General features: G+C 43.0%; 1 protein-coding gene across 2 annotated transcripts in view; it reads right to left on the bottom strand.

The window, feature by feature from the left end:
- Positions 1 to 3682: 3682 nt before the first annotated feature.
- Positions 3683 to 11830, bottom strand: part of LOC111968849 (cytospin-A-like) — a 27707-nt gene continuing 19559 nt past the window's right edge. Inside the window, exons 6-12 of one of the 2 annotated variants that reach the window (XM_070445224.1) lie at positions 9968 to 10064; positions 9709 to 9775; positions 9412 to 9584; positions 7083 to 7199; positions 6205 to 6304; positions 4448 to 4507; positions 3683 to 4333 (exon numbers count right to left, since the gene is read on the bottom strand). In XM_070445224.1, coding sequence (XP_070301325.1) covers positions 4482 to 4507; positions 6205 to 6304; positions 7083 to 7199; positions 9412 to 9584; positions 9709 to 9775; positions 9968 to 10064 — 580 coding nt within the window. In that variant the 3' untranslated portion in view covers positions 3683 to 4333; positions 4448 to 4481. The remainder of the gene's footprint in view (positions 4334 to 4447; positions 4508 to 6204; positions 6305 to 7082; positions 7200 to 9411; positions 9585 to 9708; positions 9776 to 9967; positions 10065 to 11830) is intronic. The other variant, XM_023994755.2, reaches the window with a different exon arrangement.

Below are 11830 nucleotides of genomic sequence, written 5' to 3'. Positions count from 1 at the left end.
GGTGAATCATACATCCACCATGGTCTCGATGGTCCATATGCCGAGGGGAGTGTTCTGAGACAAGTGGAATTCTTTGGACACAACGCCCAGGTAACTGTTCAGGGACGGCCACCCTTGGATGAGGTTCCCTTTGGGATCCTGGATTACAGGGCAGGTAGCACAAAGGGACAGTCAAACTGTTTAGAACACAATACAGGCTAGAAATCTATTCATCACCCTGGGTTTTGTTTCGAAGTTCTCACACAGAAAATTCAGACCCACCCTTATTGAGATATACACACGGCCCTTGTGTGGCTTGCCATCTGGTTGGACGGACAGGACTCTCATTTTGACCGTGTCTCCTGGTCTATAGTTGTGTTTATCAGTCTGGATGAAGGTGGAGAAAGTCCTGGGGTTGAAGCGTAGAGTGGTCGTGTTGATGAATACCATTCGGTCTCTTTGGTATCCCCTCACAAGCAGTTTAAAGGAATACCTCTGATCAACAGAGCTCTCAGGAAACTAAAAAATGAAAAGTATATTACTTAATTGAGTTGATCTTATCAATAATCAAAATGAGTGCCATGCTTGGTCTAACTGGTCAAATGTGTATACTTTTTGTATCATCAATGGTTCTTCACCCACCCCTGACCAGCCCAGATATTACCTCAATAGACAATAAATACAGATTTAAAATACTCACTGGAGGAAGATCTAGAACTCCAGTCACACCTTCGGGAAAAAAACAGCAACAATGTTTAAGTTGCTTAATAACAAAAAGTAAGTTTAACATCTTGCCAAGTTATCTTGCAGTAAGCATCATATAAGTCAATGTCACCTCCTGTAAAGGTGCTCTCTGCCTGGACCAGGCTGGTGTTGCCATTGGTCAGCTCTGCTGTGACCCTGACTGGATCGTTAGTGAGGATGGTGACAGCCAGGGTGGTAGGGGTCCCAGGACGCAACACACTGGGAGCTGAGATCAAGTATGTAGCACTCATACTGAGAAAGAGAGAGAGGAGATAGAATTCTGATATTTTTTCCACTAATTGATCTTTTGACTAATCACATCAGAACTTTTTCAGAGCTAATCTGATTGGTCAAAATACCAATTACTGAAGAAAAAAATATTAGAATTGTTCAGCCTGTGTAAAGCCTAAGAGTGTTCAAGCAATCAATAAAATGCCCCCCCCCCCMAAAAAAAAGATGGCAATTTAAACTATTCAAGCATGCTTCTTGGCTTCTATGAGTTCTGCCTATCAGACATGAGTACTTCTAATAATAAACAGATTACCTGACAGAGAAGACCCAGTCATCTTTAGAAATTCTATTTAAAGATATGGCAAAATATATCAAATAAATCACAGAAATATCTAATTATCATCAGCTCAAATTGAAGGCGAATTACCTGGAGGAGACCGGAGCAGAAGTAGAAACGACAGCCAGTGCCACACAAACTCCCAGGAGCCAAATCCTCTCCATGTCTTCTTTACTGTACCCAGGGCCAGACTGAAAGCAACAGCAGTCCGTATTGCTCTAACCAACCCCACTGCCCCGTTCCGTAGCTGTACAAACCACACCCAGTGTGGAGCCCAAGCAGCCACCACCCTGCCCTTACCCAGCCCCACACACAGACAGCCATATCAGGTTCATCCCTGTGCCATGCTGTGGGGGGCTGAAGAGGATCATGTGGGGATTGACACTACATCTTGGCCCAGAGGGACTATATTCAGTAGCTGAGATGATACCACGTATGAACTAAATCCAGCTTTTTCAATATCACCAACTTGGAACAAAAGTTAGTTCGGAGCAAAACAACTTCCAAGCCAAGAGCTATATGAGTAATATTATTCAGTCTTCTAAAGTTTTCATCATTCATTCAAGTACAGTTGAAGTCTGAAGTTTACATACACATTAGCCAAATACATTTAAACTCAGTTTTTCACAATTCCTGACATTTAATCCTAGTAAAAATACCCTGTCTTAGGTCAGTTAGGATCACCACTTTATTTTAAGAATGTGAAATGTCAGAATAATAGTAGCGAGAATGATTTATTTCAGCTTTTATTTCTTTCATCACATTCCCAGTGGGTCAGAAGTTTACATGCACTCAATTAGTATTTGGTAGCATTGCCTTTAAATTGTTTAACTTGGGTGAAACGTTTCGGGTAGCCTTCCACAAGCTTCCCACAATAAGTTGGGTGAATTTTGGCCCATTCCTCCTGACAGAGCTGGTGTAACTGAGTCGGGTTTGTAGGTCAGGTTTGCCTCCTTGCTCGCACACGCTTTTACAGTTATTTCTATAGGATTGAGGTCAGGGCTTTGTGATGGCCACTCCAATACCTTGACTTTGTTGTCCTTAACCATTTTGCCACAACTTTGGAAGTATGCTGGGTGTCATTGTCCACTTGGAAGACCCATTTGCGACCAAGCTTTAACTTCCTGACTGACGTCTTGAGATGTTGCTTCAATATATCCACATAATTTTCTTTCCTGATGATGCCATCTATTTTGTGAAGTGCACCAGTCCCTCCTGCAGCAAAGCACCCCGACAACATGATGCTGCCACCCCCGTGCTTAACGTTTGGGATGGTGTTCTTCAGCTTGCAAGCCTCCCCCTTTTTCCTCCAAACATAATGATGATCATTATGGCCAAACAGTTCTATTTTTGTTTCATCAGAGCAGAGGACATTTCTCCAAAAAGTACGATCTGTGTCTTTTGTACCCGTTTCCTCCAGCATCTTCACAGGGTCCTTTTGCTGGTGTTCTGGGATTGATTTGCACTTTTCACACCAAAGTACGTTCATCTCTAGGACACAGAACACGTCTCCTTCCTGAGCGGTATGACGACTGCGTGGTCCCATGGTGTTTATACTTGCGTACTATTGTTTGTACAGATGAACGTGGTACCTTCAGGCGTTTGGAACAAGACTTCTGGAGGTCTACAATTTCTTTTGATTTTCCCATGTCAAGCAAAGAGGCACTGAGTTTGAAGGTAGGCCTTGAAATACATCCACAGGTACATCTCCAATTGACTCAAATTATGTCAATTAGCCTATCAGAAGCTTCTGAAGCCATGACATCATTTTCGGGAATTTTCCAAACTGTTTAACGGCACAGTCAACTTAGTGTATATACATTTCTGACCCACTGGAATTGTGATACAGTGAATTATATGTGAAATAAGCTGTCTGTAAACAATTGTTGGAAAAAATTACTTGTGTCATACAAAGTAGATGTCCTAACCGACTTGCCAAAACTATAGTTTGTTAACAAGAAATTTGTGGAGTGGTTGAAAAACGAGTTTTAAAGACTCCAACCTAAGTGTATGTAAACTTCCGACTTCAACTGTATGTAATAAATGGACGTGATCTTTCCATTATCACTTGGGAACAGATTAATACAGGTGACAAGAGGGCAGCAACTGGGTGGGATCTTATCTTAGCCGGTCATTGCGTGTGTGTCTGTCTCTGTGTGATTATGGTTCTTCTGTAATAATCTTTGAAAAAACCTTTCAATTATTACATTTGTTTTGATCACAGTACTAATCACTACAATGGCTATAACTTGTCAACTTCAAAGACCCCAGTAGATGGAGACAAAGACCATACTAACCAAGGCCTCCCCTATAATTTCCCAAGTCATGTCACTGTAATAAAGCACTTCAGTCTCCCTGCTGGACAGCACTGTACAGAACAAAAAGACATCGTTAGCTTTATATTGCCCATTTTATTTATTCTGCATCTTTGGCAACATAGTCAGCGTTCACATTTTAGTTACATATAAGAATCAATGGATTGCTAGACAGGGAGACTGCATCCATACAACTCCTTTTCCCCCTTCCTCCTTTAAATTACAATCATCAAAGTGCTTATTAAAAGTGCATATTTACAGAGTGCTAAAACGGATAGAAAATATGAACATGTTTTAAATGGAAGACTGTGGTACTAAAGGCACTGGACACAGATCAGCAGCTTTAGATGGCACTGCTGAGAAAAAGTTTAGGAGTCAAGCAAAGGTTTGGTATGATAAGATCAGTTACTTTGTGTAACCTTCTGATGGGGTCCCAGTGTAGACATTTACAGCAACCTGCACCTGCACTCTTGACCAGAAGGGGGCTCTGTTGTGCCAACAAAGCCTAACTTTCTCTACATGGCTATCAATGACCATATCAGCTAGTAGAGGAGTGACTCCCACTCCCCATCCTTCCACCAATAGCAGTGAACTGTACCTCCCGCCGAGGTTTCCCTCAAGCACACAGTCCTGGGCGTTACATCTCAAAGTGACGGTACATGCACTCCACGTATCCCAGAACTCTTTGCCAGTCTGGTCCTCCGGCTCTCAGCATCTCCTCCATGGTCTGTAAAACACAGATGACTTCAATACTGCAGCATTCACTGTTGAGTTTTTTCATACAAGCATACAACAAACTTGACAGTCTTTAAATAACACAAGTTCTGATTAACAGACTCACCAGTGATGTTGTGATTCCAACATTCTCTCCCGTCTTAAATGCCAGGCTGAGGTTCTCGCTCTATGGATAAAACAAGCAGCACCATGTCTGACAGGCAAATAACTGGGTGAGTGTGCAATGCATGTGTGTGTTACCTAGGACTGTTCCGGTGACCGTACTACCGCCACACCGGCGTTCACGAGTCATGACCACAGTCAAATTCCATGTGATCATTTAGTCACAGTRACTAGGCTTTTCCATGAGAGCCCATGAACTCATGTTGCGCCACATTTCTATAAGCTATGCAACTGTGTGAGGAAACAGAGTTGATGGCCTCTATTAAAAAGAGGAGTATGCCATCAGCTTTCTATAGGCTAGGCCTACTATATTTATTTCTCTTTTTTTAATGCACATTGCTTTGTGTTACAACAGGAGTATTCTACCTGGCTGGCATGAAAATTAACCACGGGAAAAGCATCCTCCATTCGCTATTTAAGTGCATAAGGATGCCATGTATTTTTCCCCCTGCTCCTGTTCGACAGGTGCATGATAATGGTCCATTCTATATGAAAACTAATTTCAAAACTAAAGAAAATATGAAATTGAGTTTGATGGTGACAATATTATCACTTCTGAATGATGTATTATCACTTGTGAATAATGCCCAGACAAGAAACAGCGATTACCTTTTTGTGACTTTATCAAATCATAGTTGCACGCATCGTGTAGCCTAGCTCATAGGCCTATATATTTAGTTAAGGTTTGTATCACAACTAAAGTGGCCAAATAACTCCAAACATGGTGTATAGGCCTAGGACCCCTGGAAAACAATCAGAGCACATAGCCTACAGAAGCCTAGTGAAACGTGTTCTTATAAGCCCAGTCATTGAGCAATCGCGTGTGAAAACAGAGTTTTGACTGACCACTATTTAAAAGACGATCCCAGCTTGCTCGTACTGCTATATTTATTGAAATTAAGCACATTAATCCCCTTTACAACAGGGCATACATAGAATGCAAAAGGGGGGGTGCACTCAATATTTGGAAGATGCTCCTGATGTTTGGTATACTCAGTGTGCACTAATATAAAAGTTGCACTCCCCCATTTTGCCCTCAGATCAGCCTTTGGGGAATGGACTCAACAAGGTGTCAACAGCTTTCCACAGGGATTCTGGCCCATTTTGACTCCAATGCTTCCCACAGTTGTCAAGTTGGCTGGATGTCCTTTGGGTGGTGGATCATTCTTGATAGACACGGAAAACTGTTGAGCGTGACAAACCCAGAAGCGGTGCAGTTCTTGACACAAACCGGTGCGCCTGGAACTTACTACCATACCCCATTCAAAGGCACTTAAATGTATTGTCTTGCACATTCACCCTCTGAATGGCACAAATACACAATCCATGCTTTAAATTGTCTCAAGGCTTAAAAATCCTTCTTTAACTGGTCTTCCCTTCATCTACACTGATTGAAGTGACATCAATAAGGGATCATAGGTTTCACATGGATTTACCTGGTCAGGCTATGTAATGAAAAGAGAAGGTGTTATTGATGTTTGTATACTCAGTGTATATTAGTAAGCTATATGTAAAGACCATATAAGATTAAGAATAGTCTGATGGAGGGCCTCCCGAGTGGGGCAGCGGTCTAAGCCACYGCATCGGGAGTCCCATGGGGGGCACACAATAGCCCACCGTCATCGGGGTTAGGGGAGGGTTTGGCCAGGGGGGGCTTTACTTGACACATCATACTCTAGCGACTCCTCGTGGCGGGCTGACCTCGGTCGTCAGTTGAACGGTGTTTCCTCCGACACATTGGTGTGGCTGGCTTCCAGGTTAAGCGGGCGGGTGTTGGGGAGTTGCAGCGATGAGACAAGATCTAAATAAAACAATTTAAAATAAAGATTTGTTTTATGGGTGAGAATATTATCAAGTGCTTGTCAAATTGCGAATGACAGACTGATGAAGTGTGTGCAGCCTGCGCAAGAAATAGAGCAGAGCTCATGCCTTTCATGCAACTTTTTTCAAATCATCATTAGAGTCGCATCATGCAGTCTTAGAATGTACATAAACATCTAAACATATAGCCTAACATTTGTATCACAACTAAAGTTACATAATTAACTCTAAATTAAGCATAGAGGACCTGTTTCCTTGTAAACGACTCAACACAAAATAGCCGCATGTGCACACTCCATCTGGAAATCGTTTGGGTAAAATATGATTTATTAWTTTTTTTCCAGCTATGTTCAATTATATTCTTCATACTATAAAATAATGCCATGGAATTCTAAGCAAGTCTGCTAAATGAACTAGTGTACCCCACAGCCATATGACATAGCAAGATCAGAGCCTAACATAAGGACAACTCAGAATATACTATTGTGTTCTTTTGAAATAGACAATTTTCTTCATATCATGTTTCTTTAGACCTGTCTAAAATAAATAATGGCTTTATTGTGATGGTCTAGCTGACATTAAATGGATGTACATGTTCCAAAAGTCCGCATCAGTAGCTTGTAGGCTATGTGTGGAAGCCTGGAGATGCTAAACGTGTTTATGTTCATTAACGGTCAATTGCCGTGAGACCGGCAGATTTGGATGAAAATCAACGTTTGACAAAATTTCATAACCGCCACAGCCATAGTATTACCCACCTTGTTGTCAGGGCTAAGGGTGCAGTAGGGGATGTGTGAGGGGAGGTAGGTGTGGTACACAGCACAGAAGGCCAGACCATCCGCCCAGCTACTGCTGAAGTTAGTGATGTCAATATTCTGTCAATAGAGAAAGTGAGCGGGGGCAGAGAAAGGGTAAAGACACCACCATAATGAGTGTTGACTGATTACATCTGGACAACATTCTCTTTACATCAGAGTCCCAAAGCATTCTTTCTCCTGACCCTGTTCAACACACACACACTAGGGATGGGCGATGTCAACCTTTGTCATATCGTGAATATGTACCCATAAAACATTGTGATGAGCGATGCTATCGCCCCCCCTACTAAAATAAATAAATAATACAAATCTGCTAAAATTACTATTGGGCTGTAGCGCGAAATCAAATCAAACTGGACGAATCATGTCGAAAGATAATGTTGTTGAAAGCCTGGTCAGAGGCCAAGTGCAGACAATGGCAAATCTTTTATATAATTCCTTTCTGGTAGAGGAGCAGAAAAAGCTTTTTGTGTGTGTGTGTGTGTGTGTGTGTGTGTGTGTGTGTGTGTGTGTGTGTGTGTGTGTGTGTGTGTGTGTGTGTGGCACGCACATGATGATGCAGTGACTGTGATGAGGAACAGCTGTCTTACAGTAGTGAGCGCTAGGTTACAGGACTATATCAAGTGCTGGATAGAAGCAGTCTACAGTCTTCAGTACTGGATAATTCTTGCTTTATTTGCATCATAAAGTAGAAAAATAAATGATATTGTTTGTTCCATCTCTCATAAAGCTGTGGATGAAAGTAGCCTACAGTATGCCTAGACTTAGGCTATAGACTTTTCTTGTTCTTTTTGAACAACACCTTAGACTAGAATATTTAGGAAATGAGCTAATGTTCTTAACTTACATTTTTCTTAAAGCTTTTATGATCAGCCTAGTAGGAGGATAGGTTATTGGCCATTTGGTTTAACGTCGCACGGAGGGATTTTCACGGGCCGCATGGATAATTAAGTCTTAATAAGCTTAAACTTGTCATTAGATTGTTCTATAGGCTATTGATATTGTTTGTTCTCTCTCATTATTAGTCCTCTGGTTACTAGTGCTGAGCGATTAACCCCCAAAAATTTGAACAACTAATTGACTAACGTGGTTTCAATTACTTGAATTCCATTTCGTACTTTTTTTTTCTGTGAGCTCAATGGCACATTTTGCTGCAGTTTCTCTACAGATAAATCAGATAATCTGCCCAAACTGTGCGATGTAGTAGGGAGTTGTAGTTTACAACAGGCCAATGTTCTACATAGTTTAGCGTAGAAAACTTGATAATTAACTACTATGTCAGATCTGTGCGATCAAGAGGGTACACAGAGAGCAGTTTCTTTGTGAGGTATCACTACCTGAAAATACATGATCTAAGGGATTGATAGTTGGTATTCAGCAGTCATAAAAGTACGCCTTATTTACTTTGAAGAAGTACAAAATAGTGATTTTGTCAGAAAGCATAGCCGGCAGCTCTATAGATATGAGATGACTTGGAATGGAATTATTATAATTTTTTTAAATATTTAACCTTTATTTAACTAGAAAAGTCTGTAAATAAGAATTTGTTCTTAACTATGACGGCCTACACCGGCCAAACCCGGATGTCAGTGTTCTGCCATGGCCAGCGAAGAGCCCGGATCTCAATCCCATTGAGCACGTCTGGGACCTGTTGGATCAGAGGGTGAGGGCTAGAGCCACCCCCCAACCAAACTGACCTCAAAAGGCACTAATCGCTCAGCACTACTGGCTACCTTAAGTTTTTAAGCTGTTCAAATAACTTTGAGATGGAACGCTGTTTCATTCATTGTTTGATCGGGAGAAAGCCATGCATAAAACGATGAAGCATAGCCTTCTGTCATATTCATAGCCTATCGAATGGAGAGAGAAAGGAATATAGGCAAAGTCATTTTTTTAAACAGCTTGACATAAGATAGTTAAGGAATGTCTGTTATAAAAGAATATATAGGTTCAGGCCACTATAGCCTGATGCCCATGCATCTGACAGAGAGAAACTATACTTTCTGACTGGACATTTTGTGCTGCTTTTGTGGAATTCTCCGCTCTGTCTGGCCTTCATTCCTCTCGTGTTCTGTAGGCCTATAGAACATATGTATAGAAATAAACTATAGCAAATAGGAAAAGACAAATTACTCAGAATGTCACGTGTGAATCCCTGCGAGACTACGTTTTGGGTCACATCACGATGTCATCGCCAATCATCGTCGATAGACGATGCTATCATAATAAATCGCCCAACCCTAACACACACACACACACGTTACAGTACCTTGTAGCCCTGAGTGCGGCTCTGACACCAGCGCAGAAGAGAGTTCCTCTTGGAGCCTCCATGGCGGCGTAGGAGCAGATTAAAGCCATCCTGAGACCTGGTCTTAGAGGTCGTGTTAGGGGGCAGCTCTGCCAGGGCAGAGTTGTACTGGTTCAATGCCTCCTCCYGTTTCCCTGGAACACACATATATGTCAATAGAAAGGGATTTACCTCATTTCCGTTACTAGACATAAGAGCAACATGGAATGGTGAGCGTCCTGACACATGGGTGATTGTGGAACACACACAGAAACACACCTGTGTGAGTGCTGGACCAGCTGTCTTGCCATTCTAGCCCTTTTCTTCCTCTGGTTTGGCTTTGGTTCTGAAAGGATACACCATACAGTATATATTCCTACGCAATAACATAGCATACATTCCTTTCAAATTCTAGTAGATCAGAAAACACACTGACTAATGCGATGATGCCACCTTTTGGAACAGTAATAGCATTACATATTTCCAGAGGTATGACACACAGACAAGCAGTTAGACCCCAACTTTTAAGTGGTCTCACCTTGTTTGTAGATCCAGCTATTGTGGCAGTATTGGACTGGGATGTTCCATTCATTACAGCAGGGGAGTCTGAAGATGCGGGTAGTCTGGAAAGGCTTCTGTGAAATCAAGAAATGTGCTTTGCTATTATTGGATGAACTCAACTCACACAGCCACACTGAGCAGAGAAGAACCATTTGTTGTTCCAACTTATCAGGGGTCAGACATGAGAGCAAAGCCAACTGTTGTTGATACACTTTATTCTCAGTTCATGTTTAAAAAATATATCAAAGCCGGAAATAATGATTATTTTTTAATAATCTAACTGAAAGCATAGTAGTAGAGCACAGTTTTAACATGGTTTTTACAAATCCATGTCCTCAAGTGCCCTGCCTGTTAATCTCTGTTCCATTACAGCAGTCCAAAATCGGTCTGGATTGCTTTATGTTAGAATAGTCAGCTATATAAATCATGGACATTAACCTTCATTACAAGCATAAGGCTGAGCGTAAGTTCATGTATAGGGCTCCGGGCAGCCGAGCGGAAATGGAGGAAAACTCGCCTCCCTGCGGACCTGGCATCCTTTCACTCCCTCCTCTCTACATTCTCCTCTTCTGTCTCTGCTGCTAAAGCCACTTTCTACCACTCTAAATTCCAAGCATCTGCCTCTAACCCTAGGAAGCTCTTTGCCACCTTCTCCTCCCTCCTGAATCCTCCTCCCCCCAGATGGTCACCGGCTTGAGTTGTTGAGAAAGACAGGGTGTTGTCCGGATCACGCCAAGGTTCTTAGCGCTCTGGGGAGGCGAGGAACACAATGGAGTTTAACCGGATGCAAGACCATGGAACGGAGTCCTTCCCCGGGAGAAAGCAGCTCCGTCTTGCCGAGTTCAGCTGAGGTGGTGATCCGTCAATCCCCAACTGATATTGTCCTGCCAGACATCAGAGATGCGATTCGCCACTTGGTTATCAGAAGGGGGAAGGAGAAGATTAATTGTGTGTCGTCTGCAATAGCAATGATAGGAGAGACAAAGTGAGGATATGACAGAGCCAATGACTTGTGTCTAGGCGAGATATAGGAGAGGGCCTAGAACAGAGCCCTGGGGGACACCAGTGGTGAGAGCACGTGGTGCGGAGACAGATTCTCGCCACGCACCTGGTAGAGCGACTGTCAGGTAGGACGCAATCCAAGAGTGGGCCGCGCCGGAGATGCCCCAACTCGGAGATGGGTGGAGAGGAGATCTGATGGTTCACAGTCCTCAAAGGCAGCCGATAGGTCTAGAAGGATGAGAAGCAAGAGGAGAGAGAGTTAGCTTTTTAGCAGTGCGGAGACGCCTACGTGACACAGAGAAGAAGCAGTCTCCGTTTGAAATGAACTAGTCTTTGAAACCTGAGCTGATTTGGATGCAAGACAGGTCCATTCTGAGAAGGATAGCAGAGAGCTGGCCAAGGACGGCACGTTCAAGAGTTTTGGAGAGAAAAGAAAGAAGGGATACTAGGTCGTGTAGTTGTTGACACAGAGGGATCGAGTGTAGGTTTTTCAGAAGGGGTCAACTCTCGCTCTTAGAAGGGGAAGGACGTGCCAGCTGGTCCAGGATAGTTGAATGAGTGCGAGTGAAGGTAAGGGAGAGGTCCTCCAGAAATGGTCTGGAGAAGAGAGGGAGGGGATAGGGTCAAGCGGCAGGTTGTTTGGGGCGGCCGGCCATCACAGACGCGAGATTCATCTGGAGAGAGAGGGGAGAAAGAGGTAAAGCACAGGGTGGACATGGTGTGAGCAGAACCAGCGGTGTCGTTTGACTTAGACAAACGAGGCAATCGGATGTCGTCGACCTTCTTTTCACAAATGGTTGTTGACGAAGTCATCCGCTAGAGAGGGAGGAGGGGGGGG

Source organism: Salvelinus sp. IW2-2015, linkage group LG9 (genome assembly GCF_002910315.2).
Source record: "Salvelinus sp. IW2-2015 linkage group LG9, ASM291031v2, whole genome shotgun sequence".
In the NCBI taxonomy this organism is placed as follows: Eukaryota; Metazoa; Chordata; class Actinopteri; order Salmoniformes; family Salmonidae; genus Salvelinus; species Salvelinus sp. IW2-2015.
The sequence above is the reverse complement of the archived record's forward strand: the minus strand, read 5'-3'. Positions and strand labels throughout refer to the sequence as shown.